This window comes from Ananas comosus, linkage group 24 (genome assembly GCF_001540865.1).
Source record: "Ananas comosus cultivar F153 linkage group 24, ASM154086v1, whole genome shotgun sequence".
NCBI classification, from domain to species: domain Eukaryota; kingdom Viridiplantae; phylum Streptophyta; class Magnoliopsida; order Poales; family Bromeliaceae; genus Ananas; species Ananas comosus.
In genome coordinates, this window is record NC_033644.1 from 244,607 (window position 1) to 270,994 (window position 26,388).

The window sequence follows — 26,388 nt, forward strand, 5'->3', positions numbered from 1 at the left end:
TGTCTCCACACCCCTCACTAATAGAGAAAATTGAAATAGAACGCTAAACTCTTTTTTTTTTTTTTTCTTTTTTTTTTTGAGCTATTGCCCCATCTATTCATATCGGATCCGCATCCGATAGTACGACCCGACCCGTTATACCGGGTACGTCGCCTTTTTATTATTTATTTATTTTTCTTACTCTCCTCCCCATTTCTCCGATTTATTATCAGCGGGGAGCGTCGCCGAGATCGAGAGAGAGGTAACGAATCGATCCTCCTCCTCGATCGAACCCTTCTTTTCCTCCGATTCTTCTCCCTCGCATCTAATCGCGTGATGGATTGTTCTATTTAATCTTTAATTTTTTTTCTTTTCGCAAAATCATTTAGGGTTGCATCAGTTTAGGGTTAGGGTTATGCGGCTCCTAAAATTATTGGTTTATGTTCATGAGATATGATCTAATACTTTGTTTTTTTGCTTCGTTTTTCATCCATATTTGGATCAATCGGTGTTAGTTTGTTTTTACCTGTTTATAGAACTACCGTGAGTTGAGATTTTCGTGATCTGCGTGAGATTACGACAAATACTGTGCAAAATCGTCTTGTTTTCTAGTTATTAATATATTAATCCTTTAAAAATTGGGGTTAGTGGTCATGTTTGGTTCGTGTTGATGTTTTACATGCCCAAGATAATATTTTTCTCTAGGGCGAAATGTATTGGATAATCCCTGTGCTTTCCTGATTCTGCGACTTGTTCCTGAAATTTCGCTTAAACAGTTCAATCTCTGAACTCAAACTTCGTCGTATATGGCAATTTCATTCCTGACTCCCCACAAGAAAAAAAAAAAAAAACGGCAAAATGGCTGGCTTGCCCAAAATGTCATTTTCAGCAAAAGGTTGTGCCTTTTGGATTGGAGTATATGATAAAGTTCGACGAAAAAAGTGTTTAAACAAAATGTTTGGGGATTAGTTGAAATATATGGATGGTGCAGGGATTGTACTCTTGTTATCCTCTTATTATTAGTTCATATCCCCCCTCTCAAGAACTCAACAAATACTAGTGAAATGTAAGGTTTAATAGTTGCCATATAAAGCTTGCACTTTATGGCACTGTTTGGATGCATGAACCTCTTGTTCAACACTTCTATTTGGTTTTCTGAAGAATTTTTATTGTATTTCAAATTCCTAGAATGGCATACCGTATCCGGCCTTCTAGTCAGCTATCTGGAAAAAGATAAATTACCTCATAGGTGAAATTTGCTATCCTACTAGATCATGGATGCTAAGATTTTTCAGGGAGCAAAAAATCAAACTCATAACTTTCAATCACAAAAGAAGATCCTCATACCGATTATGTTATCACCGGAGAACTTATTCCGACATCCAAACAAGCCTATATCTCTACTGGCTTTAGATATAACAATCATTGGTAGAGTACTTTCTGTTTCCTCAAATATTTGGATAGAAAGATTAGCAATAGGCCTTATTAAATTCAGGTTCCGTATCCAAATTCAGCTAGATGTGAATGCAGATGTGTCAATTTCTTGAATATGATGTAGATCTAGATTTAGAAGTGTCATCCGGATGGTTATATATGTCCAAATACGTTGTTCTAACAGAGGCTCAAATGTGTGTGTTTAAATAAATAACGAATTTTGGATCAGGGCTATTAACATTACTGTCTTTTCTTTTGCTTGAATTTGTGCCTTTGTTTGTTTAGTGAATTTTCTAATATTTTGTATCCTGAGTCAAATTGGATGGAAACGAATATAGGCATAACTTCTATGCAATTCATATTCATTTACTCAAATATGGCAGAGATTATTATATTGTTTAATGTCAATATGTGTCTTTGTAGATCTGGAAACAGAAATTGATACAAATATTGATTAGTTGGTACTTTACCAGTATCCTATTTGTTTTCACTCTTAATTCAAATGTATGGAAAAGTAAAATCATGAATTGCTTGTTTGTTTGTTTTTTTTTTTTTTTTTTAGAAAATTTAAATTCGCTTTTGAAGAACTGCCTTTCTTTGTTATCTATCAATCTTAGACCTCTTTTCCTCTGCTTTCGTTTTGCCTATTCACTAGACAGTGACTGTTTTATTATGCATTATTTTCATGGCGGTTATAAACCATGTGACCCAAATGAAGATTTTCTCTTGAGCATATTTTGTATTTCGAATTTTGGAATGTATAGTTGGAATACAATTGGAGAAAGGGTATCTTTTTAATTTTCTTGGGCAATCACCCAGGTGCCTCAGCTGGGGGAAGATTTGTTAATTTGGGTCGCGTTGCGTTGTGTCACCGAAAAAGGCTATAAACTTGAAACCATCAACTCGCACTTCTTAATGTAACACAACTAGGAGTTTCTAGTTTTTAAGTTTTTCATAGTATTCAAGATATATCGACACTTCTTTATATTTTCAGTTTGCAAATGGCTGCGAAGTATATCATTGGAGCGCTTGGTGCATCCATTGGGATTGCGTACATATCTGATGTATTAATTGCCGACAAAAAGATATTTGGAGGTCAGTTCAGTTTAAATACAATAGAAAATTCTTCTACTTCATTCTAGCAAATTCAAGCATGGCATAAAATTTCTTGAAAACCCCCAGGTACTACCCCGCACACTGTCGCTGAGAAGGAATGGTGGGAAGCGACTGATAAGAAGTTCCAGGCGTGGCCTCGCACCGCCGGGCCGCCTGTTGTCATGAACCCGATCAGCCGCCAAAACTTCATCGTCAAATCCGCGGAATCTTAATACCGTAGAAGTCGACAAAAGTTGTTTATCTGATCAGTCGTCGTAGGATTTTGCAATGCAGTTTAAAACATTGCATTGATTCCACTTGCTATGGTTTTTTTTTGTGCGTCAATAAAGTACCAATTGGAACTTATTATTTTATGCAAAACCAGTAAGAATTGTTCTTGTAAGGGCTCAAACCGCCCGTTCAAACTCGCGCTTGTTTTGGTTTGTATTGTTTCCAATCAATTAAATTGAGAGTTTTGATAACTGTATAGTGATTCCGTGGCCAAATGAATTGCGGATTATGTTAGAAGTGATTCCGTAGCCCGAGAGGTGGACTGGTTGTTTGTTTTCAAAGGGTATAGAAATTGTCGCAGAAGCTCAAATTCGTAGCTTCTACTTTTCTAGTGGAATGTTTTCCGCTCCTGTGAACTGCTTTGTCCGAACATCGAAGATACGATGTTCGAGGATCCGAAATGTGACTTGGAAATATGTTTTCCCAGATCAATATCTGATCAACTAGATGTGTGCTTTTAGTGTGAAATACCTGTTCTGGATCCCCAATCAAGTGAGACAGGCACCGTTCAATTGCATTGAGATTATCAAATTTATAGAGATTAAATAATAGTTTATGTGATTACTTTGAACATCAAAGTGTCGCTTTGGCCGAGTGGTTAAGGCGTGTGCCTGCTAAGTACATGGGGTTTCCCCGCGAGAGTTCGAATCTCTCAGGCGACGGTTTTTTTTTTTTTTTTTAAATATTTTTTCGGTGAGCCCGAGCCGATCCTGGCCGTCTATTAGCATCATCATCATCAACGGCAACACAACGATCATACCCGTCAAATCCGTATATGTATATATATACGCGCATCTTCCGAGATCGTGAGCCCATCAGAGCCGTCCATCATCATCATCATCAACACAACAAACGATCATAAGCCGCGAGAGTTCGAATCTTCTCGGGCGACGGTGTTTTTTNTCTTAATGTTTTTTCAGTGAGCCCGAGCCGATCCTGGCCGTCCATCGGCATCATCATCGACAGCAACAAACGATCATAGCCGTCAAATCCATTTATGTACACGCATCCTCCGAGATCTCGGCCTACACACTCCAAAAATGAAAAAGAAAACTATTTAAGGCGTTCTCTCTCTCTCTCTCTCTCTCTCTCTCTCTCTCTCGGTTTCTCCCTCGCTTCGTCGGCTCACGCGGAACCCCTACGATCTCTCCCAATTCAGGTACGAGTTTCCGCCCCGATCTCAATCCCTACCGCCTCAATTTGATCCCCTCCGATCGACTCCGCCGCTTTCGCGGTCCAATTTGACCCCTAATTCGCAGTTTTCTAGGTTTTTTTCCTCTGCGATCCGAGCGTGCGAAACCCTAATCGGTAGATCTCTCGCCCGGCGCCCGATCGTGCTTCGCGGATGGGAGATTCTTTGGGGGGTCTGTCGAAGGATGCGATTTTGTTCTTGGATTTACGAGACGAGCTGGATTTTTTGATCCGTAGGTGTTATTTTGTGGTTTTTCGCTGCCTTCGATCCGAGTGAGCGAAACCCTAATTGGTAGATCTTTCTCCCGGCGCCCGATCCCGCGACTCGGGGATGGGGAATTAACTGGGGGCTTAAGCGGAAGATACAATTTTGTTGGTGGATTCTTGGTCCGTACATGTTTTCATGTTGAGCGGGTGGATGGTGTTTGATGTTTTGACCTAGAGAGAAGGGAAAGAGGAGATTTTTTTTTTGTAGGGTTTACTTACTCGTTGTCGTATAGGGAGATGGCCAATGAGATTGGAGAGAACGGGAACAACATAGTTGATCTGAATCTCTACCTGGCTAATCCTACTTTGCCCCGGCGGATAAGCCGAGACCTAGGGTCCGATCTCGCCCTAGGTTCTTTAATGTTGCCATCTTTGTTTTCTGAGGAAGCTCGCGAGCCCACGAGCAATTCGATTGCCTTGCGGCCGTCTATTTTGGATGCGCCGTACTCCCCTTCGAATTCCCTGTTCGCGCCCGACCAATTGCCCGCAGATCCCACCGCTGTATTCGAAGATAATAGTAATTTGTCCTCTCACGATCCGAACGGCTCTTCTTTTGATGCCGGTCGAGAAAGTGTTCTGCAAATTGATTCTTCATTTCCTCCGCCACCGCCACCGCCACCGCCACCGCCGCCGCCGCCGCCTACTCCTCCTTTAGTTGTTGGTGTCCGACCGACTGTGGTGGAGATGCCTTTTGACCCAACAACCCCTCTTGGTGGAGTGGCTGATGAACCCATCGCGCCAAGTGGTAACCCTCCCTTGCCGTTTTTACCATCGTGTCCCCCTACCTCGAGAATCCCACAATTAGATGATGCATCATCCTCAATCGGCCCGATCTTGCTGATCCCCGTGACTGATCTTGTGGGCCCGGGGGATCGCGCGTCTTCTATACAACAGCTCCAGGAATACCCACAGCTTCGTTTTCAAAGGTTGATTGAAGTGAGGCATCGGCTGGGAGTTCGCAGAGTGGGACCGTCATCTGACCCCCCACATGATAGTGATCAAAGGTTTGAGTCTGGGGCGCATTCTTTGACTAGTCCCGAGAGGCTGATGCACGACATAGTACAGTCCCAAAGAACTCTAGAATCTTTGAAAAAGCGTAAGCTGGGCGCTGAAGGCAAGGAAGCGGCGGATACGGACAAGAACAAGGAAGAGGAGTGTGAATGTGGTGCGAATTTTGAGTGCAATATATGCTTTGAGGTAGCAAAGGAACCTGTCGTCACACCGTGCGGCCATTTATTCTGTTGGCCGTGTTTGTACCAATGGCTTCATGCCCACTCTGAGCATTCAGAATGCCCTGTGTGTAAAGGAGAGGTTTTAGAAGTGAACGTTACCCCAATTTACGGGCGGGGGGGCTCAGACGCTGGAGTGGAGAAGAAATGTGAAGAAAGCTGGGGCTCGGGCATAAAAATACCTCCTCGACCTCATGCTCATAGGATCGAGAGCTTGAGGCAGCATCTGCAGCGGCCTGTCTCAAGGAGGTTAGCGGAAAGTACGACAATCTCGTGGAGGAGGATTATAGATGATGAGATGCAGATTGGGGCTCATCTCGAAGGGCGCAGTAGGAGTCCTAGGGTGTTGGGAAGGTTTGATGCCGTGCATCCTAGTGTACTAACAAGGCTCAGGCCAAGGAGAACACAAAGGGAAGAAGGGAGCAATTCAGTAAGTCCCCCAAATAATTCTTCGGGCCATGCTAATGGTGGTGGTAGTGGGCAAGCTGAAGCAATCTTGCCATCTGCTACTATGTATAATAATAATAATAACAATAATAATACTGGGATGTTTCGAAGGCTTCCGTCTCCATACATTTATCAGCCTTCAACTTCAAGCACGATGGCTTTTATAGAGGGAAATGTTGCGTCTACTGACGATTCGACGGAGCGGACGGGGGAAGGTTCTTCTAGGTTTGTCAGAAGCAGAGGAGGAAACAGTCCGTCCGTTCCGTTGGATGTGGATGATGCGGAACTTCATACACGAAGAAGGAGGAGGCTGTACTAAAACTTCTCACGCACTTTCTACAATTTAGAGATTATTTGTTGATAATAACTTGAAGTGACGATGATTTTAGCATGGTATAGTTCTGCAAGCTTCTCCAGTTAAAAGGTGGTAGTGATGTTGCTGTCTTAGTCCTCTTTTGTTGTTTCATCTATTTAAGGCATGTTCGACGAATAAAGTTTTCCGATGCCCGTTGCTTGAGCAGAGATAGTAATTATCGGTTTTGTATATGATGGAATTATGCTTTGCAAGGAATATTACTGGCTTTGATGATTTTAACTGTATACTGGATTAGTTCTTTTAATTGTGCTCTTTGCCGAGCATTTTGCCGTACTTTCTATGATGCTTGTTAGGTTTTAGAAACTGGTATGTAGGATTTCTGTAATCACATTATTTCACTGGCTCTAGAATCTATCCTGGTGGTTGGAATATCACAGCGGATTCTATTTGGTGTTTCAAGTGGTTTACTGAATCATGTTATGTTATAATTAAAATGTCGGTGCATATTACTAGTGTTTTGAGCTCATTGTCTCTCTGTTTTGTGTGACATGCAATTTTATATCAGGTAGACTATGTAAAGTTCTGAGCCTATCTGCCTTGCTGTTATTACATGTTATTGTTCTTCGCGGACTTCTTCTGCCACCACTGAAATGTATATTTACATCTTGCAATCTTTACTTATGACGTCACCGATCGAGTCTCATGGTGTTCGAAGGGCTTTTTATAATTTTTTTTCCAGCTTTTTTCTCCACTCTCAGCCTTTTTAATGTCTTGAAGTATATATCAGGCAGATTCTAAACTATTGCATTATTGCTGTTTGGGTGTTTATTTGCTTTCTGCTTGGGAATACTTGCTGGAGTGGATTAAAAGAAGGCTTGTAGGATTGGGAGGATGGTAAAATAGTTGTTGAAGGGGTGATGGAAATTTTTACTTGCAAGGGATAGTCATGTAATTTGTTGAGGTGAGATATATATATATATATATATATATATANTGGAGTGGATTAAAAGAAGGCTTGTAGGATTGGGAGGATGGTAAAATAGTTGTTGAAGGGGTGATGGAAATTTTTACTTGCAAGGGATAGTCATGTAATTTGTTGAGGTGATATATATATATATATATATATATATATAGTGAGGAAAAGAAGGTGGTATTGAAGCTCAGTTGTTAGATGCAATTAGTTTGCCATAAAAAAGGTTTGATATCTTATTGTATTATTTATTTTTAGACAGCCATCTATGTTATATTCATGCAATTGGTAGGAGCTCTTGTTTTTTTTACTCAGCATTTGTCTTGTGGCTAAATATACAGTTAATAAAAGTAAGTAAAAAGAAGAAATAAATTATTTTTCTTCAGGTGAAATGAAGCTGAAACTTTGAGCTAAAAGTGAGTTTTATGTATGAAAATTGCATATAAGATTACTATAGAGGAGTATGAACATTTAACATGAGTTCTTAGATAATCATGTAAATTAGAAGGATATTTCAACTATTGCCATTTGATTGATTGATCCACTAAGATAAACTTGTATCTTAACCAAAAAATTAAAATAAAAAATGCTGAAACACAGAGTTATTTATTAAACATTGGTGTGTGGATTTTAGAAACTAATGGAGTACATATTCTCCAGAAAGAAATTATATTGAAACTCTCTTAACTTTGACATTCTGATATAATCACCGATTAGGCATAACCAAAGAAAGATTAAGAAAAGAGAAAAGAAAAGAAAAGAAAAGAAAACCAACACCTACATCCTTCTTTAGTGAAACAAATCACTCATATCCACTCAGCTATTGCCTTAACCAGATACAAAAGACCATAAACTAAAATTTAGAAAAAAAAAAAAAGAAAAAAAAAACCCCTACAATTAACACTTCCCTCTGAGGGAGAAGGTGGAGTGGTAGAAACCAAGAAACCACTTATAGTGAGTTTGTGTGACAGGAAAGCCCCTTTTTTGTACTGCTTGTAGCTCTCCCACTTTTAGAAATCACACAGATTTCGAGAAAATGTGTCTCATGGTTCTTCTATAGTTTCAGCTATACGTAAATATGCGACGCGCGATAACTGTAACACCCGATAGATGATATGATCCACCTCGTCGCCTCTCCGCTCAGATGAATGAGGGCCGCCAAAGGCTTTCTTCTTTTTTTTTTTTCTGGCGGTACTGCAGGAAATCAGACCAAAGCATGCGATTTGTGCGATGGGTTATCACTTCAGTAAACAAACTAAATATTTTTTCATTGCACTTTCTGGCCGCCCGCAGCGTGCTCCGCCTGCAAACCCAAATGGACCATTCATTAAATTTGCATCAAGCTAACATATTCATGAAGAATTAAATGACATTTTTATGAGCATTACAGATTCATGTCCCCAAATAGCATGGAATCACACCATTTGTATATGCAAAGAGAATCAAATTTATCTTAGTTGCCATTTAAATTTGAAAGTGAAAGTATATATACATAACTCATGAAATATGTTATAAAAGCAAAGACAAAAATAAGTACCATGAGTGAAAAAGCAACCTTGCTTCCTACAGCTGGTGATTAATTAATGCCGAAATGCAATTTTGTTGGCCAAATATAATGAATATGATTGGGTTAAATTTAAGTGCTGCACAATTCAGCGAAAAAAAAAAACTACTCAAATTACGTCATTTACTCCTTTTGCTGCATTTGTCGGTCGTCGGAGAAGGGGGAGAGTACAAGGATTCTTATGAAACAAATATGCCAAATACTATTCATGAATGGAAGGAGAATTTGCATGACTAACTACACTATACTTGTCAACATCAAATATACCAGAGTCAAAATTGTTATGCGTCAAGTATTACGAATATCTGCAATACAAAACCATGAGTCACATTTTATCATGTCATTACCAACCTTTGATAATGCCACCATATTTTTGATGCAAAGATGCAATGCTCGCGTTGTGTCCAACTATTTTCGCTGAATCCTAGCAACAAAATCCAAACTTCTACTGAAACCTCTGTAGAATGATAGAATTTATCAGAATATATTACAGTTAAAGAAAACGGAAAAAAAAAGAAAGAAGCAGCCTGGACTTGCCTTATATTCAGCTCTGTCTTTGTTTTCTCACTCTAAGTTCCTTCTTCGCCTCTACCGATCGTCGTTCTTTTCGATCATCTTTGAACTGCTCTACAAGCCTCACAAGGCTGTACGTCTCAGCATCAGGCCTCGCCCCTCCCAGAATCATCTTATTCAACAATTCCGGCTCATAAACTTTGGCCTTCACATAAGCCTTTAAGAGGGCATTGAAGACAAAAGGATACCTACAATACTTCGACTCCTTCAGCTCCTCAAATAGCTTTTTCGAAGCTTCCACGTCGCCGATCTCTGCAAAAGCTTCAAGTAACATAAAAGTAGTCTCCAACCACGGCGTAGATCTCCTTACCTTGAGTACTACAGCTTCGTCTTTCCCCCTATTCATCGTTTCAACTGCTTCCCCGACAAGCCCGGCTTTTAAGCAACCCAACGCCAGGTGGCGATAAGTTATAGCATTCGGCTTGCACCCGTTTGCTTCCATCTCTTTATAAACTTCAGATGCTTTTTCGACACGACCGTGTCGCGAATACGCAGATATAATAGAATTAAAGTATTTTGCAGACCCTAATTTCCCTCTTGCTTTCAACTCTGCCCATATTTCCTCTGCCCTAGAAATCGATCCAACCCGTCCAAAAGCTTCAATCGCGAGTAAAAGGCTTTTGGATGTGACATGAGGGAGCTCTTGCACCAACTTCCAAGTGCTCTCGAGCTCTTTCTCCTTACCATGATAACCATACAGAATAAGTAAAATATCCAACGTCGACCAGTTATTACCTGTTTTCGATTGTTCGATGGCTTCTATATATGTCCGAGAAACCGTGTATAGCCTCGCGACAGCGTGGGCGATCGCCAATATGCCGTAAGTTATTTCATTTGGTTCGACGCTGGCCCCTTTCATGTCGTCGAAAACCTTCGACATGCCGTCGATGTTATGTTCTTTCGCTTGTACTTTCAAAAGAATGTTGTAAGTGGATGTGTGCGGGGAGACGCCGTCGGCCTTCATTTGCCTGAGTATTTTAGGGATAGTTTTCCTTCGCCCCGGCGACGAATGTAGGACTATCAAGCGGTTGTATACGTACGGCGAGATAGGAAACGCCAACTCCCGCATCTTTCTCATGTAACCATATGAGAGCTTGATCAAGCCCCTGTCCAAGCTGGCCATGACCAGGTTGTTGTAGAGCAATTGGTTCTGATACTCGTGAGGGATGCGGAGGAAGAGGCTCTCGCCCTGCGACATGCCATGAAGCTTGGCGGTGAACTCTAAGAGATACGAGTAATCGAGCTCCGTAAGCTTGTAGGGTCTCTCCCTCATCACCCACTCCATAACCTGGCGCGAAGAGAGTACGAAAAGAAAGTAAACAGTTGAAGGAAATGATGATCGTAGACGACGAATCCAAAATAACAGGAGAGGGAGAAAAGTGATTGAGGTTTCATTTGATCAAGATTCTTATTTTGGCTACAAAATTATAGATCACAAAATCATGTTGTATCATTAAAATCCATTTACATCATCATAGCTTCCAATTTCTCTCCACAAAAACTCTAATTCCTATCAACTAACAAAATACTCATTTTGCTGTTCCCTGGATAAAGGTGCTATCAACTTCCACACACAATTTCAAAATGAGAATTGTGGAGATCTCTATTTTCCCTAACCAGGCACACATACTAAGAATCAAAACAAGTAGGAGAAGCAGAAGAAGCCGAAGAATGGTTCCTTTTACAAGAGATTTGCTTCGAAATAACGAAACCGAGCGAAAAGATTGAAATCCACACAATCTAAAATCGAAACAAGCAGAAGAAGAAGAATGGCGCCTTTTAGTAGAGATTCTCTTCTTCGAAGAAAAAAAACCGCTAAATTTAGTCCCACACTAACAAAATCAAAAGGAAACGAGCTAAAACACAAGGGATTGATCTCGTCACCTCGAGGGCTCTGCGGTTCATGCCGCGCTTGCGGAGGCGGTTGATGGCGTGGAAGACGTGGCCGCGGTGGACGGGGGAGCCCTCGCCCATCCAGCTCTGGAACGCGCCCACCACCGACTCCCCACGCCGCAGCATCTCCACCCTCGCCGACAAGGAATCTACTCCTCCGCCGAGCTCCTTGTCGCCGTCGTCGGCGGCGGCGGCGGCGGAGGAGGAGGGCTCCGTCGAGGACTCCTCCGGGAGAGGGGATTGGCAGGTGGTGAGGAAGGGGAGAGAGAAGGGGCGGGGGATTCGAATCCGAAGGGGAGGAGAGAGCGCGACGGCGCGGGCGCCCAAACACTTTACAAGAAAACGCATCGAACGCGAAGTGTTCGACCAAATGCTCGTGAGAGAGAGAGAGAGAGAGAGATCTTTAGCTCATTATTACTTTAGCTCATTATTATATGGGGAGAATAATTGTACAGAGGCCCCTCACGTTTTAAATATTATGATTTTTGGTAATTTTTGAAATTAAATTAAAGATTTAGATCCTTTTTTCTATAACAAAAAATGCACATAAACAGCTCCCAAACTTTAAACAGCTCCCCAACTTTGTTCGAAGAACATCGCAATCCTCGAACATTCAATTTTTTTAGTAATTTACGCCTAATTTCGGTCATTAGTGCTAAACTTTCGAAAGCCAATATGATTTGATTAGTTCACATCCAAATTAATAAAATCTTCAACAAAATTTTATCATTAAGTTTATTTCTGAACCATTTCATGTTAGATTAATCGTCTGTAGCCAGTTCACATCATCATCACTTATTTCTTACCTCCCCGCGCATCTCCTCATATGCATGAATAAAGATTTTTTATTTTTCGAGAGAAAGATAAGACGAAACTCGCTTAGTTTTTTTTTTAAAAAAAAATAAACTTAGCTGAAAATATAAACCAACTAAAATTCGAACTTAAAACCTGAGATACCAACCATCAAATTCTTTGTCGCTTGCGCTAAAGACGGTCTGTAACATGAATAAAGATATTAAGCATAGCATCATGCACGTGAAGGAAGATGTTAAGCATTGCGGCGGTCTTTTTGCCTCAGTGGACAGAACGCAAAAGTGAAAAAGTTGGGGGGCCTGAAGGTGTTTGGTTATTAGAAAAAATATGAAAAATTTTAAAAAAAAGTTTTTTTTTTTTTTTTACATAGCTAGAAAAAACCTAACTTTTTTGAAAACTTTTTTCTAGATTTTATGCAAAATTATTGTTTTTGTTTTTCCATTTTTTTTGGAAAACAAAAATTCTAACTTTCCATGAAATATGAAAACAAAAAATTCAAAATAATTGGTTTTCCTTAGAACCAAAGGAGTGAAAGCCTGAGAAAAAAAAAAAAAAAATCATAGGAAACCTTTTTTTTTCCCATACTTTTCCTAGGAACCAAACAGAGCCACTAAAGCAAAAACCCTAGTAAATGTTGGGCACAAATGGTGCCATTAATCCAATATGACCTAAATTTCAGTCCACTTGATACCCACACAATGTCTAACACATTACCCTATTTTACACAACAATATCATTCTCGAAAAGCTAAACAACAAAGACACAAGGAAAAGAAAAGAAAAGAAAAGAAAAAATCTAGGGCATAAAGAGATCATCAAACTTGACAGAACATGAAAAAAAAAAGAGGCAGAAAAAGAAAAAGAAAAAGAAATCAACTACACAATGCATGAAAAGATGGTGTGTTCTTCATAGACATATACATAAATATATAAATTCTTCTACTTAGTATGGCCCTTTGTTTTCGCTATCCTAAACCCTAGGAGGTTGGTAATGCGGATGAGGTTAGCCGCTCACCTAGGAGGGGGCTCGGCCGTCGGAGCGCTGGTTACCGGGGGATTGGAGGGGGCGGGCAGATGGGGTCCGTTCTCCTGCGGCGGAGGGGCGGCCGTTCCCCATTTGGGCTCGGCGTCGGAGGGCTCCACCACGTACACGGCACCGTCGCTCATCCCTAATGCTATCTGGTTGGGCTCCGACGGGTGCGCGGCAATCACCATAGGATGAACAGCGCCGGCGCTACTGGAGCGGAAAGGCATAAAAGAAAAGAATAAGAACTTATCGATGGTCGTCGGCAAAAATTAGTAGATCAAGAAGAAGAATCTGCCTTCCCAAAAATCCTGCGTACACTTTTGGGCGAAAGAGGTTTGCTTTATAAGATTGCCCACATCTTATGCAATGTTGGAGCTTTAAAAAAAAATAAATAGCAGGAAATAAAAGACTCGGTACCTAGAAATGGAAGGGGATATGTAGGCAGAAAGCGCAATTCGGCATCGGATCCTGAGGCTCTCTGATTCAAAAACTCCAACAGCGCCATCACAGAATCCGGCGTAGACCAGCATACCATCGCATGAGTATATTGCACTTGAAATGGGTGCCGGGAGCGGATCTCTAGGAGACCACTGCATCAGAGGGAACATCGTAGGTCATAGAGGGAGGCTCGCAAGAAGACGACAGATATCGGCAATAATGCTTGCAATACGAAACATGAACAAAAATAAAGGAGTAATTCCTCTCGGATCAATTTTTTGCACTAACGATCGCCAACTCCTAGGATGTTCCAGTTTGGCCCCCAAACTTTCGATTCTTACCACAGTCGCTGACCTTAGCATGTCGATACAATCTTGCCGTTTCTGAAATTCGCCCACTAAATTGGATTGAAATGCCCATGTAATCATGATATGGGAGGTCCAAAAGTTGCTTAATATGGCAGTTAGATGACAATTACCAGGATTTTTCAGTCTAATTAGATGGAGCTATTCAGATGACAGGGAAAGGGTGCAAAGAGTATCTGAAGTTGGGGACCAGATTGGAACCACTGGAAGGGTGAGGACCAAAGTGCAACAACCGAATGAAGTAAAATCTCAGAAAAATGTGAGAATAATGGCATGCCCAGTTACAGAAGTCTTGATTTCTCTCAGAACCACTACTGTTCAGATGATCCTAACCATTAACTAGAAATGGAAGATCCTAACACCAACTGCCTCCATCATTATTAGGAACCTCCATATTTTCTAGCTGAATTCAACAGAGATTCGAATTGCTTTAAGGTAAACACAGTGAAATCCAATTCAGAAGACGAACAAATCAAGAAAGATTTGTGTGTATGTGTGATAAAAGAACTAACAAAAAAAGAAAGTTGATCAAAATATCTTCAATTTTGAAACAGACACAATTTTTTCATAATCAATATTGTATGGTGGGGAGGGGGGAAACTAACCGAGCTGAGGCATTCGAGCTTGCTGTCATAGATGGCCAGTTGGCTTTCATGGACAACCAAGAGATGAGATTGATCATTGTGGAACTGAACTCTGGTGTCTCCAACTAATGGAGCAGCAGCACGAGTAGGAGGGGCTTGAATAAATCGTGACTTCTTCCTTTCCCATCCATCGATGCTCCACATGCACAGCTGTTATTTTAAAAAGCCATCAGATGATGAAAGGTCTATGCAGAAAAATTAACTGAAATACATAGTGCAGAACCCAAGTTAGCAAAGCTCTATTAATATCTCAAAGAGCAATAAATAGTTAAAAATAGCAATAATTTAATAGAAAGCTAAAGTGCAAGAAAAGCCCTATGCAACCATTATTTGCACTTGGCCCTAAAACACTAAAACCTACATACCACCCCCTTAAACTACAAGATTGTTATTTTGCCTCCTCCCTCAATGTTCTCTAAGGCGATATCTATCATTTTGCCCATAGGTTGGGGTAAAATGTAAGCTTCAAATCCTTTCCCGCGCTCTTCTTACGGAGTTGGTGTGGATGGGGTGGGGTGGTGGGAAGGAGGGGGGTGTTCCTCAATCTAGACCTAATTAAAAACAGAAAATTTGCTTTAATCTGTTAACTAGAAGTTATGCATTCAGAACCAAAGTTTCTTAATATGTATACCTGAGCATCAGCACCTGAAGACACAAGGACATTTAAAGATTGCGAAAATGCAAGACCAGTTATCTTCTTCTGGTGACCTTTGAGCTTGGTTTTCACCTGAAAGAATGCAAGTAATGTACCTCATGATGAAGATCTGATAACAAACATATAACAGATTGAAATGGTACTCCAGGAGATAATGTTTTTGCACTGAAATCATGAATACATACTGAAAATAACCAAGAAATTCCTTTTTTTTGCAATATGATTTAAAAACTGTCTCCTCATGGAATCAATATTATTCCAATGAGTAATGCTTCTATACTTCTTTTTTTTTTTACCGTTCATTCACGCGTATTCAACGGCTCAGATTTAGTTTTTTTAAAATTGTGCCCTGCAATAGCAGGTCACTTTGGGAGAGGTACCGGTTACCGGGTACCTCAAAAAATGATATTTTTGTCTTTTAATACATGGGCAATTTAGTCATTTTACATCTACTATATTTTCAAATTTTAAAATTTAATATTATATTCAAATTTATATTTTAAAAATTTAAGTTTCATATAAATACTTTGAAATATGGTAAACAAAAATAATTGTTTGAATTCTAGTCTTCTGGTTTAGGTTTGGTTTTGGGTTTCGAAAAATTGGTCAGTTTTGAATTTGGATATGGATTTTTGAAATCCGTCGAGTTCGGAAATAAGTTTTGTGATTGTTAGTCAGATTCGAATTCAAATTTCTAACTATTTTTTTCTCACCAATAATTATAATCTTTTTAATTTATATGTTTAAAATTATATTTAAAATATTTATTAGCTCTAACAGTTAAATTATCATTCTGTTTAAAATATTTATTATCTTTACCGGTTCCAAATTGTTCTTAATGTTATTCGGTTCAATAGGTTAAAATCAGATTCTTGATAGAATAGGTCAAAGTCTGATCAGTCAAATCAATCGGTTCAATCTAGTTTTTAAATCATTGAATTTAAAATTTAAATAGTAATATAAAATTCCTCTAGAGAAATCTAGTTGTAGAAATCTTACTCTCTAAGTTTTTTATGCATTACGTTTTAAACTGGTGCGAATAAACTGTATTTTAAATCTTGGTAGAAATTTAGTTTTTAAATAGTAATATGAAATTCCTCTAATTTAAATTTCACTTTTAAATTTTAAGTATTTAATTTTTAAAATTTAAATTCATCGTATTTAGAAATAAAACTATTTCTAAAATTTCTATAATTTAAATTAATGCATAATTTGAGAAACACTAAAACATTTAAAGTAGATTCCTAAATTAATGCCTAATAATTGCATAAATTTGGTTAATCAATTAATTTCCTAAATTAGTGCTAATTAATGCATAAATTTAGGACCTCAATTAAAAGTTTCTTTAAATATTGTATTATTTAATTACCAAACTAACCTTGAATAAAATAATCCTTTTACCTCCTAAGTATTAAAGTTACATTTTTACCCTCAATTAATCAACGGTTAAGATCTTTTTTATTTTTTTTAAAAAAAAGTACCGAATCATTTCTCTTATTAACCATGAATTGACAAATCCTAACTGAAGGACAAATTGTGGGTGTATTTATAACACTGAATATTGAAACCTTCAGGCATAATAGGCAGGGTAAACATGGGGAAAAGGAAGGCTCAACCGCTCAAGACAGCAAAGTCAAATAGAGGATAAGGAACTCATATAGTTTCCAAAGATAGCTTACAAGAACGCCAAGATATATAGTATCTACAACTGCAACATGCTTACCTCATCAACTCGGACATTATATATTTGAATGGTTGCATCTTCCATTCCTATGGCAATGATATTGTTGTCTTGAGGATGGAAAGCAAGAAAGGTGGCTGCTGGTGCGGGTGACATGAATGTTGTCATCACCTGTAGAGAATTTAAGCACTTTATTTTCAAGGACTATCATACAAAACAGCAAGTCAGCTTTCAACTTCATGCACGCCATTCAACAACTTTGTTTCTTACTTATACGCACACCCTTGACCTTACAGAACCTCCTCCTGCCCTAAAAAAAGCCTTTTATTTATAAAAAACCAACATATCCCATAATTTGAATGACTCCCCAACATAAAATAAGGCTATAATAGTAATGAACTTCAATTTCTGATTATACACTGGTATATATTTAAGTAAATAATTTTACCTTGAATGTCATCATGTTAAACAAAGAAACCTTTCCACCAGATGCAGACATGACATAGGAGTCATTCTTTGACAAAGCAATACAGGCAGTGGCATCTTCTGGATTGCCATCGCTTGTCTCGTTGGTCATAAGAACCCCATTTGATGGTTGCCACAGCTGCGGGGGAACAGATGCAGTTGACTGCACCAAAAAAGAAAGAAAGAAGAGGAATGAGTAGAAAACAAGCAATCAAGATAATAATCGGTTTGTACCAAATTGAGAAAAGCCAACCTTGCCGGATGGATTTCGTTCAGTACGCTGCCATTTCCACAGCTTATGAACAGCATTGGAGCCAAGAGCCAACACAGCAAGCCCAGAATTTGTATAAAGTAACCGAACAACCTGAGCAAGATTGTTAACGAGATTGTTGGATCTTCAAAAACAACACTAAATTGAATGGACTTTGAACTTGCTTAGCAATGTAGTGTACAAATATCTAAACAATCATCACTCAAAGCTTGGGATTTTCTTGAAATATTTCCTACAGGACTAATTAGAAACCCAAGTACATTTGAAGCGTTCCACACTGTCATTCTAGCAGTCAGAAGAAAATAGGAGGGTTCCACTAGTAACCAAGCATAAAAATAGAAGGAAATATGCTGATTTATTGTAGAAGTAATTCAATCCATCACGGTAGAATATTTTCCTTCATCCTAGTGTCCTAACTCGTACCAGCCATAATTAAAATACATGTAATAGCTGACTCTAACAGTATACCTTGCTTGATGTAGCTACAGAGTCCGGCAATCGTAGAGCTTTGACATGAGCAGGATCTGCAATGTCAGCCAACTTCCAGGTTTTGCTCTTGTCAGAATCATTTGATATTCTAGGTTTAATATCCATAGAAGCCTGCAATTTTAATTGAGATATTAATATCTCAATAATTATCATAAAAATAGAAAATCAAAAGACAATATTTCACCCACCAGGGTACTCAGTGACACTGCAGGCAAAACACGATCGGGCCTTTCAGAGGCGACAGCTAGAGGACTAGAAACATTTGAAACAGCAGCACCCAGTGTGATCGGTGGCTGCGCTAATCAGAAGCAATGTCTTAGAAAGATGAGCATAACATATTGATTTGTAAAACAGATTTCAATATGGTTTGTTCCCTTCAAAATGGTGTGCTGATAACCAAGTGAAATTCTCATCATGTTCAGATAACATTTAATTTGTATTTTTTTTTCATACTGAATGATTACAGCATATATGAAACCAATTATATTGACTATATCAGAGCTGCATGACTAATTGAACCAGCCTGTAGGCGCACAAGTCTAAAGAGTTATTCCCGCAGATCTATTATTTAAGCTCATGTCCAAAATAGCTTAATTAGACTTTCGGCCAATACTAATGCCTAACAACATATGTAGTACATGTAGACAGAACCATAATGTGCCTTAAAGAGGACACACAGTAGATGGACATCCAATTTCTGAGGGTTCTCAACATGACATATAGCAAATGAGATAGACAATCTAATATAATTAATTTGTATGGCTTGCAAAAATATAGATAAAAGCCGCACCTTGGCGTTAATCTGTTGAGAAGAGCCTCGTGATCCTTCAAAAGGCCTGGTCTCCAGCATTCTTACCAAGCGTTGTCCATCAGTATTTGCCAGTATTTTAATTCCATTATCACTTGTTGTTACAGCAAGTAAAGAGCCCTCTCTGTTGAATCTCAGGCGAGGGCTTGCCTAAAAATCAAAATCAAGAATAAGTATTTAAGCCATAATATTTGAGGTTGTGAAAATCAAAATAAAAGATCCTTTCTAGGTGATACTCACAGGCAATCCACCATCTGCATCGGTGGTAGTTAGTATGTTGGTATTATCCATATCCCAAAACTTAATCGTGAATTCATCTCCAGCAGCTAGGAACCGATTCCTAGTTGTGTCAAATTGGACTACACCCAGTGAGCGTTTTCTAAAACCAGAGTACGTCCTCTTAATGGCTCCCTCAGTCTCGTTCCACTCAACTAGATGTGACTCACCATCTTTGCTAGTTCCGCATGAAAAGAGCCTGCAAGCAATGCCAGATAACTGAAAAATAAGATGAATATTCTCACTGATAAAATTGCTCATTGAAACAGTGCTTTAGGGCGAAAGAACACCTATAGAAAGAGCTTCTTTACACTTGTCAATAAGGTTAGCCAATGAATTGTTAAGTAACAACTAAAGAAGTTTAATAATTAAGCTGCTCGGAAAGCTACAAAATTTACCTAGTTCCATCTGCACTATAAGCCATTGTAGTGCACCAATGTCCAGGAGCATCATAATCAACTCTGGATCCCAAACAATCATAAAGCCATGCTTTAATTTTCCCGTCAATAGAGGTCGAGAAAATAAACTGCAAACAGAGATTTAAAATAAGAAAGATTCAGAAAATAAAAAAGGAGAAAGCATTCTCAAACATAACAAATTCAACATGCAAAACAATCTCGAAACTAAGGCAAGCCTTATGGTCTTTTTAACTGGCTGAATGCCATAATAAACACATCCAACAAGCAATGACAATCTCATAACATAAACAAGCCTTAGGGCTTCTTTGAACGCATGAATGTCTAACTGTCCAAAAATTTAACAAATTCAAAATGCAGCAACACTCTCATATCAGAGACAAGCCTCAGGGCCTCTTCAAATGCATGAATGTCTCATTAGATATATAAACCACGTAGAATAAATGATCTTAAAATCATTTTTCTGAGAATATAGATAAATATAGATAATCACTTCTCAATGATCTCAAAATCATTTTTCTGAGAATATAGATAAATATAGATAATCACTTCTCACGTGAAACTTACAATCCAAAGATTTTGGAATTTTTTAATTTTCTATGTTTCTAGAAATTACACTTCAAGGTTGGAATCACACAAGAAAGTCCCCATACTGCATAAGTAGTCACAAATAATTTGTTTTGATATCCAAAAGGGCCTTACAGAACTCCAATGATCCCATGAGGTAACTAGCAGATCAGAGAAAATTTATTATTTATAGAAGAACCACCCCATCTCATCCCATATCCAGAGCTCAAAATATTCTAAAACATGAATTCAAGCGCAAAAAAGAGGACGAGCAGAAAGAGAGGAACCTGGATAGACTCTTTATAGTGAGGGCAAACTGAATAAACTGGAGCATCATGACCTTCAAATGTGTACTGCTTCTGTCCTGTTGTAACATCCCATACCTGCAGTTCATGTGACAAAGCATTGTAAGATAAATGTGTCCACATACTTTAAAGTATCATCCTGATTTTTACCTTAATCGTCTTGTCATCGCCGCAAGTAATTATCGACAAGCTCTTGTTGGGATGGGAGAAAGCAATATCATTAACACCACCTACATGAGCATCAAGCTATACAAGTTTGACAAGTCAGCAACCCATAAAGAAGAGTATAATAGGCCTAATTGTTTTTTTTCTGAGTACCTCCAACTGTTGCCGCAACTCTCCGTTTGGTATGAAGGCATATGTCTGAACAATATGCTTTGAGAATGCAACACCTACAAAGATAGCAAAGTTTAAGAAATCCTCTTACAGAGGGATTATCTAAGTTCGATCAGAATGTCAGATTACAGAATTATTTTGGTTTCAGTAATACCTAGAATAGATCCATCAGGACTCCATAAACATCGATTGACTGATATTGTCGCATCTTTCATCAGTGCAGCCTATAAATTAAAATAAAAGTTGTACAAAGAATATGAATGAACTTCAAAACCATATTAAGGGGCAAATAAACAAGTAATTTGCAGCCTAATCAGAAGCAGAGATGCATTTAATTTGCAACACGTGACCTGCAAAGGCAATGTACAAGATCCAATATTCCAAACTTTGAATGTTTTGTGCGCTATCCTTTCTCGAGAACCAACTTCCCAAATCCCAATATCACCAACATTTGTCCCAACTATAAGGCAAACAAATGTAATTTGAATTAAAAAGACAACAACAATGAGAATGAGAAGTTGAACAGTAGAACCATGGTTTGAGTAACAACCAAGAAGTATTGTTTGTTGCACCGGATGGAAATCCAAGCTCATAACATTAGAACCCTGATGAAGGGTCCGAGCAAGAGTTTTTGGAAGATCGTCTTGAGAGTAAATGTTCGGGGAATGGAGTGCACCAGAAAATGACACCTAAAAGTTTTATTTTCCCCCAAAGAGGACACGATCAAATTAGGAACATCAACAATTAATAATGTATTTCCATCTTTGTTCATACCTCATCAGATTGGCCAGTCCGCATCCTCTTCATCAGGTGCTCAGAGTCTGCAGTTTGGTAATCAATGCCAGGAGCACTTGTAGGAGTCCTTGGGTGCTTCAGAAATGCAGCTAGAAGAAATAGCCAAAGTCATACTCAACTAAATTTTGATCATGAAATATCTAGCGCACAAAAAACATCTAGAATGTAAAAATGTTTACCCGTGTTTGGAGGCTGCACCAAACCAGGAGGCCCTTGTGCCACAGCAGCATGTGGTAAGGGCGGATTAGCATTCGTCATCCACCCAGCAATGGCACTTGGAGAAGGAGAGACAACTGGCTGGAATGGCTGTGTAGGGAGAATTTCCAAAATAATTAACATATTGGACGGATATGGTTCAAATTACACTACAATCTGGTCAAACTTACACTATGAGCGCCAATGGGAGGAAATCCCCCAGATTTAGGGATAGGCCCTACAAGGGGTCCATTGGTGGGGGGCGGAGCACGTGCTCCATTGGCAGGAGTAGCACACGAGTGATCAGTAAAGAGGGTCTTGATGTCAGGATTGGGACGAGGATTCTTGCAAAGCTGATGCTGCCAGTTAAGACTAAACCAAAAATTCTTTCAGCCCAGATTATGACAACCTCCTTTTGTTAGGAGACAAGGAAAACATCAAGTAAAACAGGGTTATTATTAATAATTACACTTCTTGCTAACATTTCCTTTGGTCAATAAACTACAAGCAGTTTAATTGCAGACAACAGACATGCAAAGTTCAGCAAAGGTTGCTAAGAGCCACTGAAAGAACATTAAACTAGGACAAGTAAGCTTATGGGGCCACAAAAGCATAAGCTCCAACCTGAAGCTTCGCTGCTCTCACAGCTGAAAGCTCTTAGGGAACACTAATTTAAAAAAAAATATCAATGCTTTGTCAAACAGTGCAACCCAAACAGCATTGCTGCAAAAGCTTTGGGCAGGCCAAACGTGCCTCAAGTATCATTACAAATTCTAGCATTTTATGGTGCAGAGTTGACCACTGCTCTGACCATAAAATGCATCAACTTGTTGCAAATCATTCAAATTTGTATCAAATATATTTCCAAATAAGACAAAAAATTATTATATACAAATATGAATGGAAGAACACCGCATAAAAGAAATACAGACCTTTGATTGATCAAAGTCCGCAGTCTAGAAGCTTTAAAAGGTGGAAAAGTTAATTTGTCACGAAACAGAGGATTAGCTTCAATCAGCTTTTTAAGCTCAATCAACATTATACTTCGGGCTGATTTTGTATCCCCATACTTAGAGAGTTGCTCATTTTGCCTGCACAGAAACAAATCTAGAATAAAATACACTATACACCTAGTGTAGAGAATACCATTCAAACAGATACCTAAAATTCTCCAGAGTAAGCAACTGTGTGATTTCCTTGAAAAGTTCTTCATTGAAAGAAGCAAAGACCTTGAGATCCTTCACAAGTATCTCAACTGCTTTCGCCCGGTCATGCCTAAAAAAAGACATACATCCAATTCAGAAAATAATAATAATAATAATAATAATTCTAACAGAACTTGAAACTAGGAAGAGGGACTACCTACCTATCAAGGGCTTCAAGATACTTCTGCTTCCTAATCTCAAAGAAAATCTTCATGGAGTATCGATTATCTTCAACCTTCGTGAACCCACCAAGATACCGCTCGACTTCATCCCATTCCCCTGCCTGAACTAAATCCTCAAAGTGCTTCATATTGAAGTAAAACCCTGATTCTTGTTCCAACCTAGAATAAAGCAAAAACCAGCGCTTTGCTATGAAAACAGTACACAAAAGATAGGCTCTTTAAATCGAAAAGCTGAATTGCACTTTGTTACACTGAACATTAAGGGTGTTATCACTTATCACTAGCTAAACTATGCTTACATTTTTGTCAAGCTCTTAAATGAACTTATTATATTTTCACGATCTTTACATTCCGACAATAAATAACAGTTGAAGTTGTGTAAGGTGTTGAGCGGTTTGAATTTCCTCCATTTGACATTTTAATTATCCACCCAAAATAACATTGTTAAGGTGCGTCAAGTGGAGAAATTTAAAAAACCGTAATTTGACTTGGAAAATTCAACAATTTCTAACTCTTCACAATGAACCATGAAGGCAAGCCTCAAAAGAGAGAACTATTTGCAGAGTAATGTACAATTTTAAACTGTGTGCTCACTTAGCGCGACTACTACTCACCATTTTTCCTTAATCAAAGACGGCTTCAAACAAGTTGCATGTAAAAAATATATCTTTTGTAAGCCAACAGAGGATCAGGAAATATATAGGCAACAAAAATGCTTTGTCTTGTTTAAACTGTCAATATAGTGTGCGAATTGTCATAGAAATGGAGAAATGGAAGTTCAGTGTAACGCTTGAAAGATATAGCGGTACATAGTGTAGAAAGTGAAAATATTCCTAAAGTTCATCATAGCATGTTGTAATTAAGATTATCAGAAAAGAAAGACGACAACGGAGGAGACTTACCGATGGACGGTCTCCTTGAACTTCTCCTCGTCCAGAAACTGCAGTATGAGGAAAACCAGTTCCCTACTCAACGAAGACATACTTCCCGGAATCCCTAACCGCTCCAGCGCAAATATCTTTTATATAAATATATAAATATATCCAACTAAAGCAGTGACACAATTGGAACAACAAGCTGGCTAATTTCAAAAGCCCTTCACTTCAACTCACATCCAAAGCACCATAACTACAAATCACCAACTTAAAACACTTAAAATCAACCTACAAATCACACACTAACTCCTCCTAAAAACCCACAGGAGTACACCACCAATCTCAAAGACCACAGCTCAATACTACCAAACCCTAACTTCAAATCAAATTATAACAACAAAATCAGCAGCAACGTACTCCAACACCACTACACACAGCACAACAGCCACCGTTCACCCCCGAGCCACCCAAGACAAAACCCTAACTCCGCCGCCACTCAATGGCGCAAGAGACTGAGAAAACCCCTACGGAACAACCACTGGAGCAGAGAAATAGCTCGTTTCGACCATCATCCACTCGATCTAAAGCAAAGGCGAGAGCTTTCCTCACCAAATCCAGCAAAAGAGACCTCGAAACGGAGCTCGGCGCCTCGAGATCACGACGAAGAGGGCGATATCGAGGTGGGGCGAGGCGAGGAATCCAACGAAGCCGATCGAGAGGAGACACAGGTAGGAGGAGGCCGAGGAGGAGGAGTAGGAGGAGCCTCCGCGCTCGATTCCTATCTAGGGTTTTGAGAACCGCTCCACGCCACTTCTCACATCTATCTCACTCCTCTTTTTTTTTTCGCCTTTTATATCCCCACCACACTCTCTCTCTCTACTCTCTCTCTCTCCTTTTTCTCTCCTCTTTCTCTCTCTAATTCTCCCCCTTTTATAGTGAGCAAAACACTGGGATGGGGCCGGTACCGAGAATTACTAAAATACCCCCTCCTTTACCGGAATTTACTATTTTGCCACTGCCACATCACATCAGACTCCGACCGTGGAGTACGGATGGTTATGTGGAGTTCTAAATGTACCCAAAAGTGTCTTAATCACACTACTAAGTGATATTAAGGCAGTTTTAGATTCAATTAATATGATTTATTATAATTAATAAATAATGATTCGATTCGATGAATCAATCATCTTTATTAAAAAGTATTACCCTAAAGTGCCTTTGAGCAAGCAATGTAAAATATTTTATATGAGTTATCAATTTGAATTATATATGCGAATTAATCAACAATCATATTAATATAGTAATCAAATTTTTTCCATCAAATTCTAAAGTGCGAAGGCAAATTTCGACGTCTAATTTCATGATTGAACTTGAAATATTAGATCAACTACGATTAGCAACTCGAAACTCTATAACAATAAAATCTAAAAATTAAAGCCGCTTTATGAATTGAAGTAAACTTATAACAAATATTAAAATTTAAAGATACGTTACAACTGAAATTGTAACTAATCCCTTTTCTGAAAACTTAAAACAAGAATTATTAATTATCACCTAATGTATTATTTAGAATTGCACGAGTTTATGCACATTTCGTGTGTGGAAGAAAAATATGATAAGAAATGCATTCTATTTGTTTTTGTAAAAATAGCATGTTGTGTAGATATGATTTTTTTAGCTCAATAATTGTAAATAGATTTAAATACCAAAGCTCGAATTGTCGTGCTCGTCGGTGCAACCAATCACGGCAAACACGTGTCGTATGTGCCGACCGTACCGACATATAAATAGGGTATGTGTCGAGACGTTTCGATTTGTTGTGTCGTGTAAATAGCGAACTGACACATTTTATGCTACTTGTAAAGAAATGTGATTTTTTTTTTTTGGTGGGTACATTTTCTGGTACCCGTAGCATTGCTCTGTTTGCGGAGGGCAAAAGAGTAAAAAGAGAGCAGCGGTGTCGGTTTCGAAAGGGAGGTCCCTGCGAGGGGCAAAACCGTCATTTCGCCTAAAACGGTAAGGCGCCCAAAAGCATCTGCGGTTCCCGAGGGTGCTTCGTAAAGCCACCGGGGGCATTTTCGTCATTTCGCTATTCTCTCGTCCACGTCATCCTCCTCGTACACAACTACTTTACTTTTTGAAAAATCTAGCTCCGTTTTTTTGAGATTAAGTAAAAATTAGTTATTTTCAAAATAAATATAAATTTATGCATAAATCTAAAATAGATTAATTTTACATTTAAATAAAAATATAATTATTTTTTAAATAAAAATAATAATATTTAGATAGATAAAATAGAATAAAAAGAATAATAATTAGTTATAAATAGAAA

General features: G+C 38.7%; 4 protein-coding genes and 1 non-coding gene across 7 annotated transcripts; 3 read left to right on the forward strand and 2 right to left on the reverse strand.

Annotated features, from left to right (window-relative positions):
• On the forward strand, window positions 218-2,990 carry LOC109728548. Its single transcript, XM_020258968.1, has 4 exons — window positions 218-241; window positions 2,233-2,330; window positions 2,408-2,508; window positions 2,596-2,990. The coding sequence occupies exons 3-4, from the start codon at window positions 2,415-2,417 to the stop codon at window positions 2,739-2,741; spliced, it is 240 nt and encodes a 79-aa protein (XP_020114557.1). The 5' UTR covers window positions 218-241; window positions 2,233-2,330; window positions 2,408-2,414; the 3' UTR covers window positions 2,742-2,990.
• TRNAS-GCU lies at window positions 3,380-3,461 on the forward strand. Its single transcript has one exon. It is a non-coding gene; the product is annotated as a tRNA-Ser (tRNA).
• On the forward strand, window positions 3,846-6,704 carry LOC109728757. Of its 2 annotated transcripts, none has more exons than XM_020259276.1 (2): window positions 3,846-3,958; window positions 4,059-6,704. In XM_020259276.1, exon 2 carries the CDS (start codon window positions 4,495-4,497, stop codon window positions 6,250-6,252), a length of 1,758 nt encoding a protein of 585 aa, XP_020114865.1. In that variant the 5' UTR covers window positions 3,846-3,958; window positions 4,059-4,494; the 3' UTR covers window positions 6,253-6,704. The 2 variants fall into 2 exon arrangements, with proteins under 2 accessions (XP_020114865.1, XP_020114866.1); XM_020259277.1 differs by having other exon boundaries at window positions 4,067-6,704.
• Window positions 7,892-12,413, reverse strand: LOC109728867 (pentatricopeptide repeat-containing protein At1g07590, mitochondrial-like). Its single transcript, XM_020259401.1, has 4 exons — window positions 11,241-12,413; window positions 9,321-10,644; window positions 9,135-9,240; window positions 7,892-8,522 (listed from the first exon to the last, which is right to left on the reverse strand). The coding sequence occupies exons 1-2, from the start codon at window positions 11,595-11,597 to the stop codon at window positions 9,328-9,330; spliced, it is 1,674 nt and encodes a 557-aa protein (XP_020114990.1). The 5' UTR covers window positions 11,598-12,413; the 3' UTR covers window positions 7,892-8,522; window positions 9,135-9,240; window positions 9,321-9,327.
• LOC109728641 (protein TPR2) lies at window positions 12,674-24,951 on the reverse strand. Of its 2 annotated transcripts, none has more exons than XM_020259099.1 (25): window positions 24,084-24,951; window positions 23,161-23,340; window positions 22,956-23,069; window positions 22,727-22,885; window positions 21,986-22,166; window positions 21,779-21,905; window positions 21,579-21,688; window positions 21,355-21,493; window positions 21,155-21,264; window positions 20,959-21,028; window positions 20,787-20,860; window positions 20,619-20,714; window positions 20,451-20,546; window positions 19,579-19,706; window positions 19,145-19,379; window positions 18,887-19,054; window positions 18,285-18,389; window positions 18,076-18,207; window positions 17,590-17,700; window positions 17,320-17,499; window positions 16,914-17,042; window positions 15,167-15,262; window positions 14,497-14,685; window positions 13,506-13,678; window positions 12,674-13,295 (listed from the first exon to the last, which is right to left on the reverse strand). In XM_020259099.1, exons 1-25 carry the CDS (start codon window positions 24,161-24,163, stop codon window positions 13,073-13,075), a joined length of 3,405 nt encoding a protein of 1,134 aa, XP_020114688.1. In that variant the 5' UTR covers window positions 24,164-24,951; the 3' UTR covers window positions 12,674-13,072. The 2 variants fall into 2 exon arrangements, with proteins under 2 accessions (XP_020114688.1, XP_020114687.1); XM_020259098.1 differs by having other exon boundaries at window positions 12,674-13,298.

What these genes read in the sequence shown, in the direction of transcription:
- LOC109728641 (XM_020259098.1), bottom strand. Translation starts at nt 24,163, where the DNA reads ATGTCTTCGTTGAGTAGGGAACTGGTTTTCCTCATACTGCAGTTTCTG. An exon ending in TATAGTGCAGATGGAACTAG is followed by an intron (nt 19,380 to 19,578) that starts GTAAATTTTGTA and finishes CATTGCTTGCAG; the next exon opens with GCTCTTTTCATGCGGAACTA. An exon ending in AGCTCGAATGCCTCAGCTCG is followed by an intron (nt 13,679 to 14,496) that starts GTTAGTTTCCCC and finishes CCTCTGATGCAG; the next exon opens with TGGTCTCCTAGAGATCCGCT.
- LOC109728548 (XM_020258968.1), top strand. Translation starts at nt 2,415, where the DNA reads ATGGCTGCGAAGTATATCATTGGAGCGCTTGGTGCATCCATTGGGATT. An exon ending in CGACAAAAAGATATTTGGAG is followed by an intron (nt 2,509 to 2,595) that starts GTCAGTTCAGTT and finishes GAAAACCCCCAG; the next exon opens with GTACTACCCCGCACACTGTC.
- LOC109728757 (XM_020259276.1), top strand. Translation starts at nt 4,495, where the DNA reads ATGGCCAATGAGATTGGAGAGAACGGGAACAACATAGTTGATCTGAAT.
- LOC109728867 (XM_020259401.1), bottom strand. Translation starts at nt 11,597, where the DNA reads ATGCGTTTTCTTGTAAAGTGTTTGGGCGCCCGCGCCGTCGCGCTCTCT. An exon ending in TGAACCGCAGAGCCCTCGAG is followed by an intron (nt 10,645 to 11,240) that starts GTGACGAGATCA and finishes TCTTCGCGCCAG; the next exon opens with GTTATGGAGTGGGTGATGAG.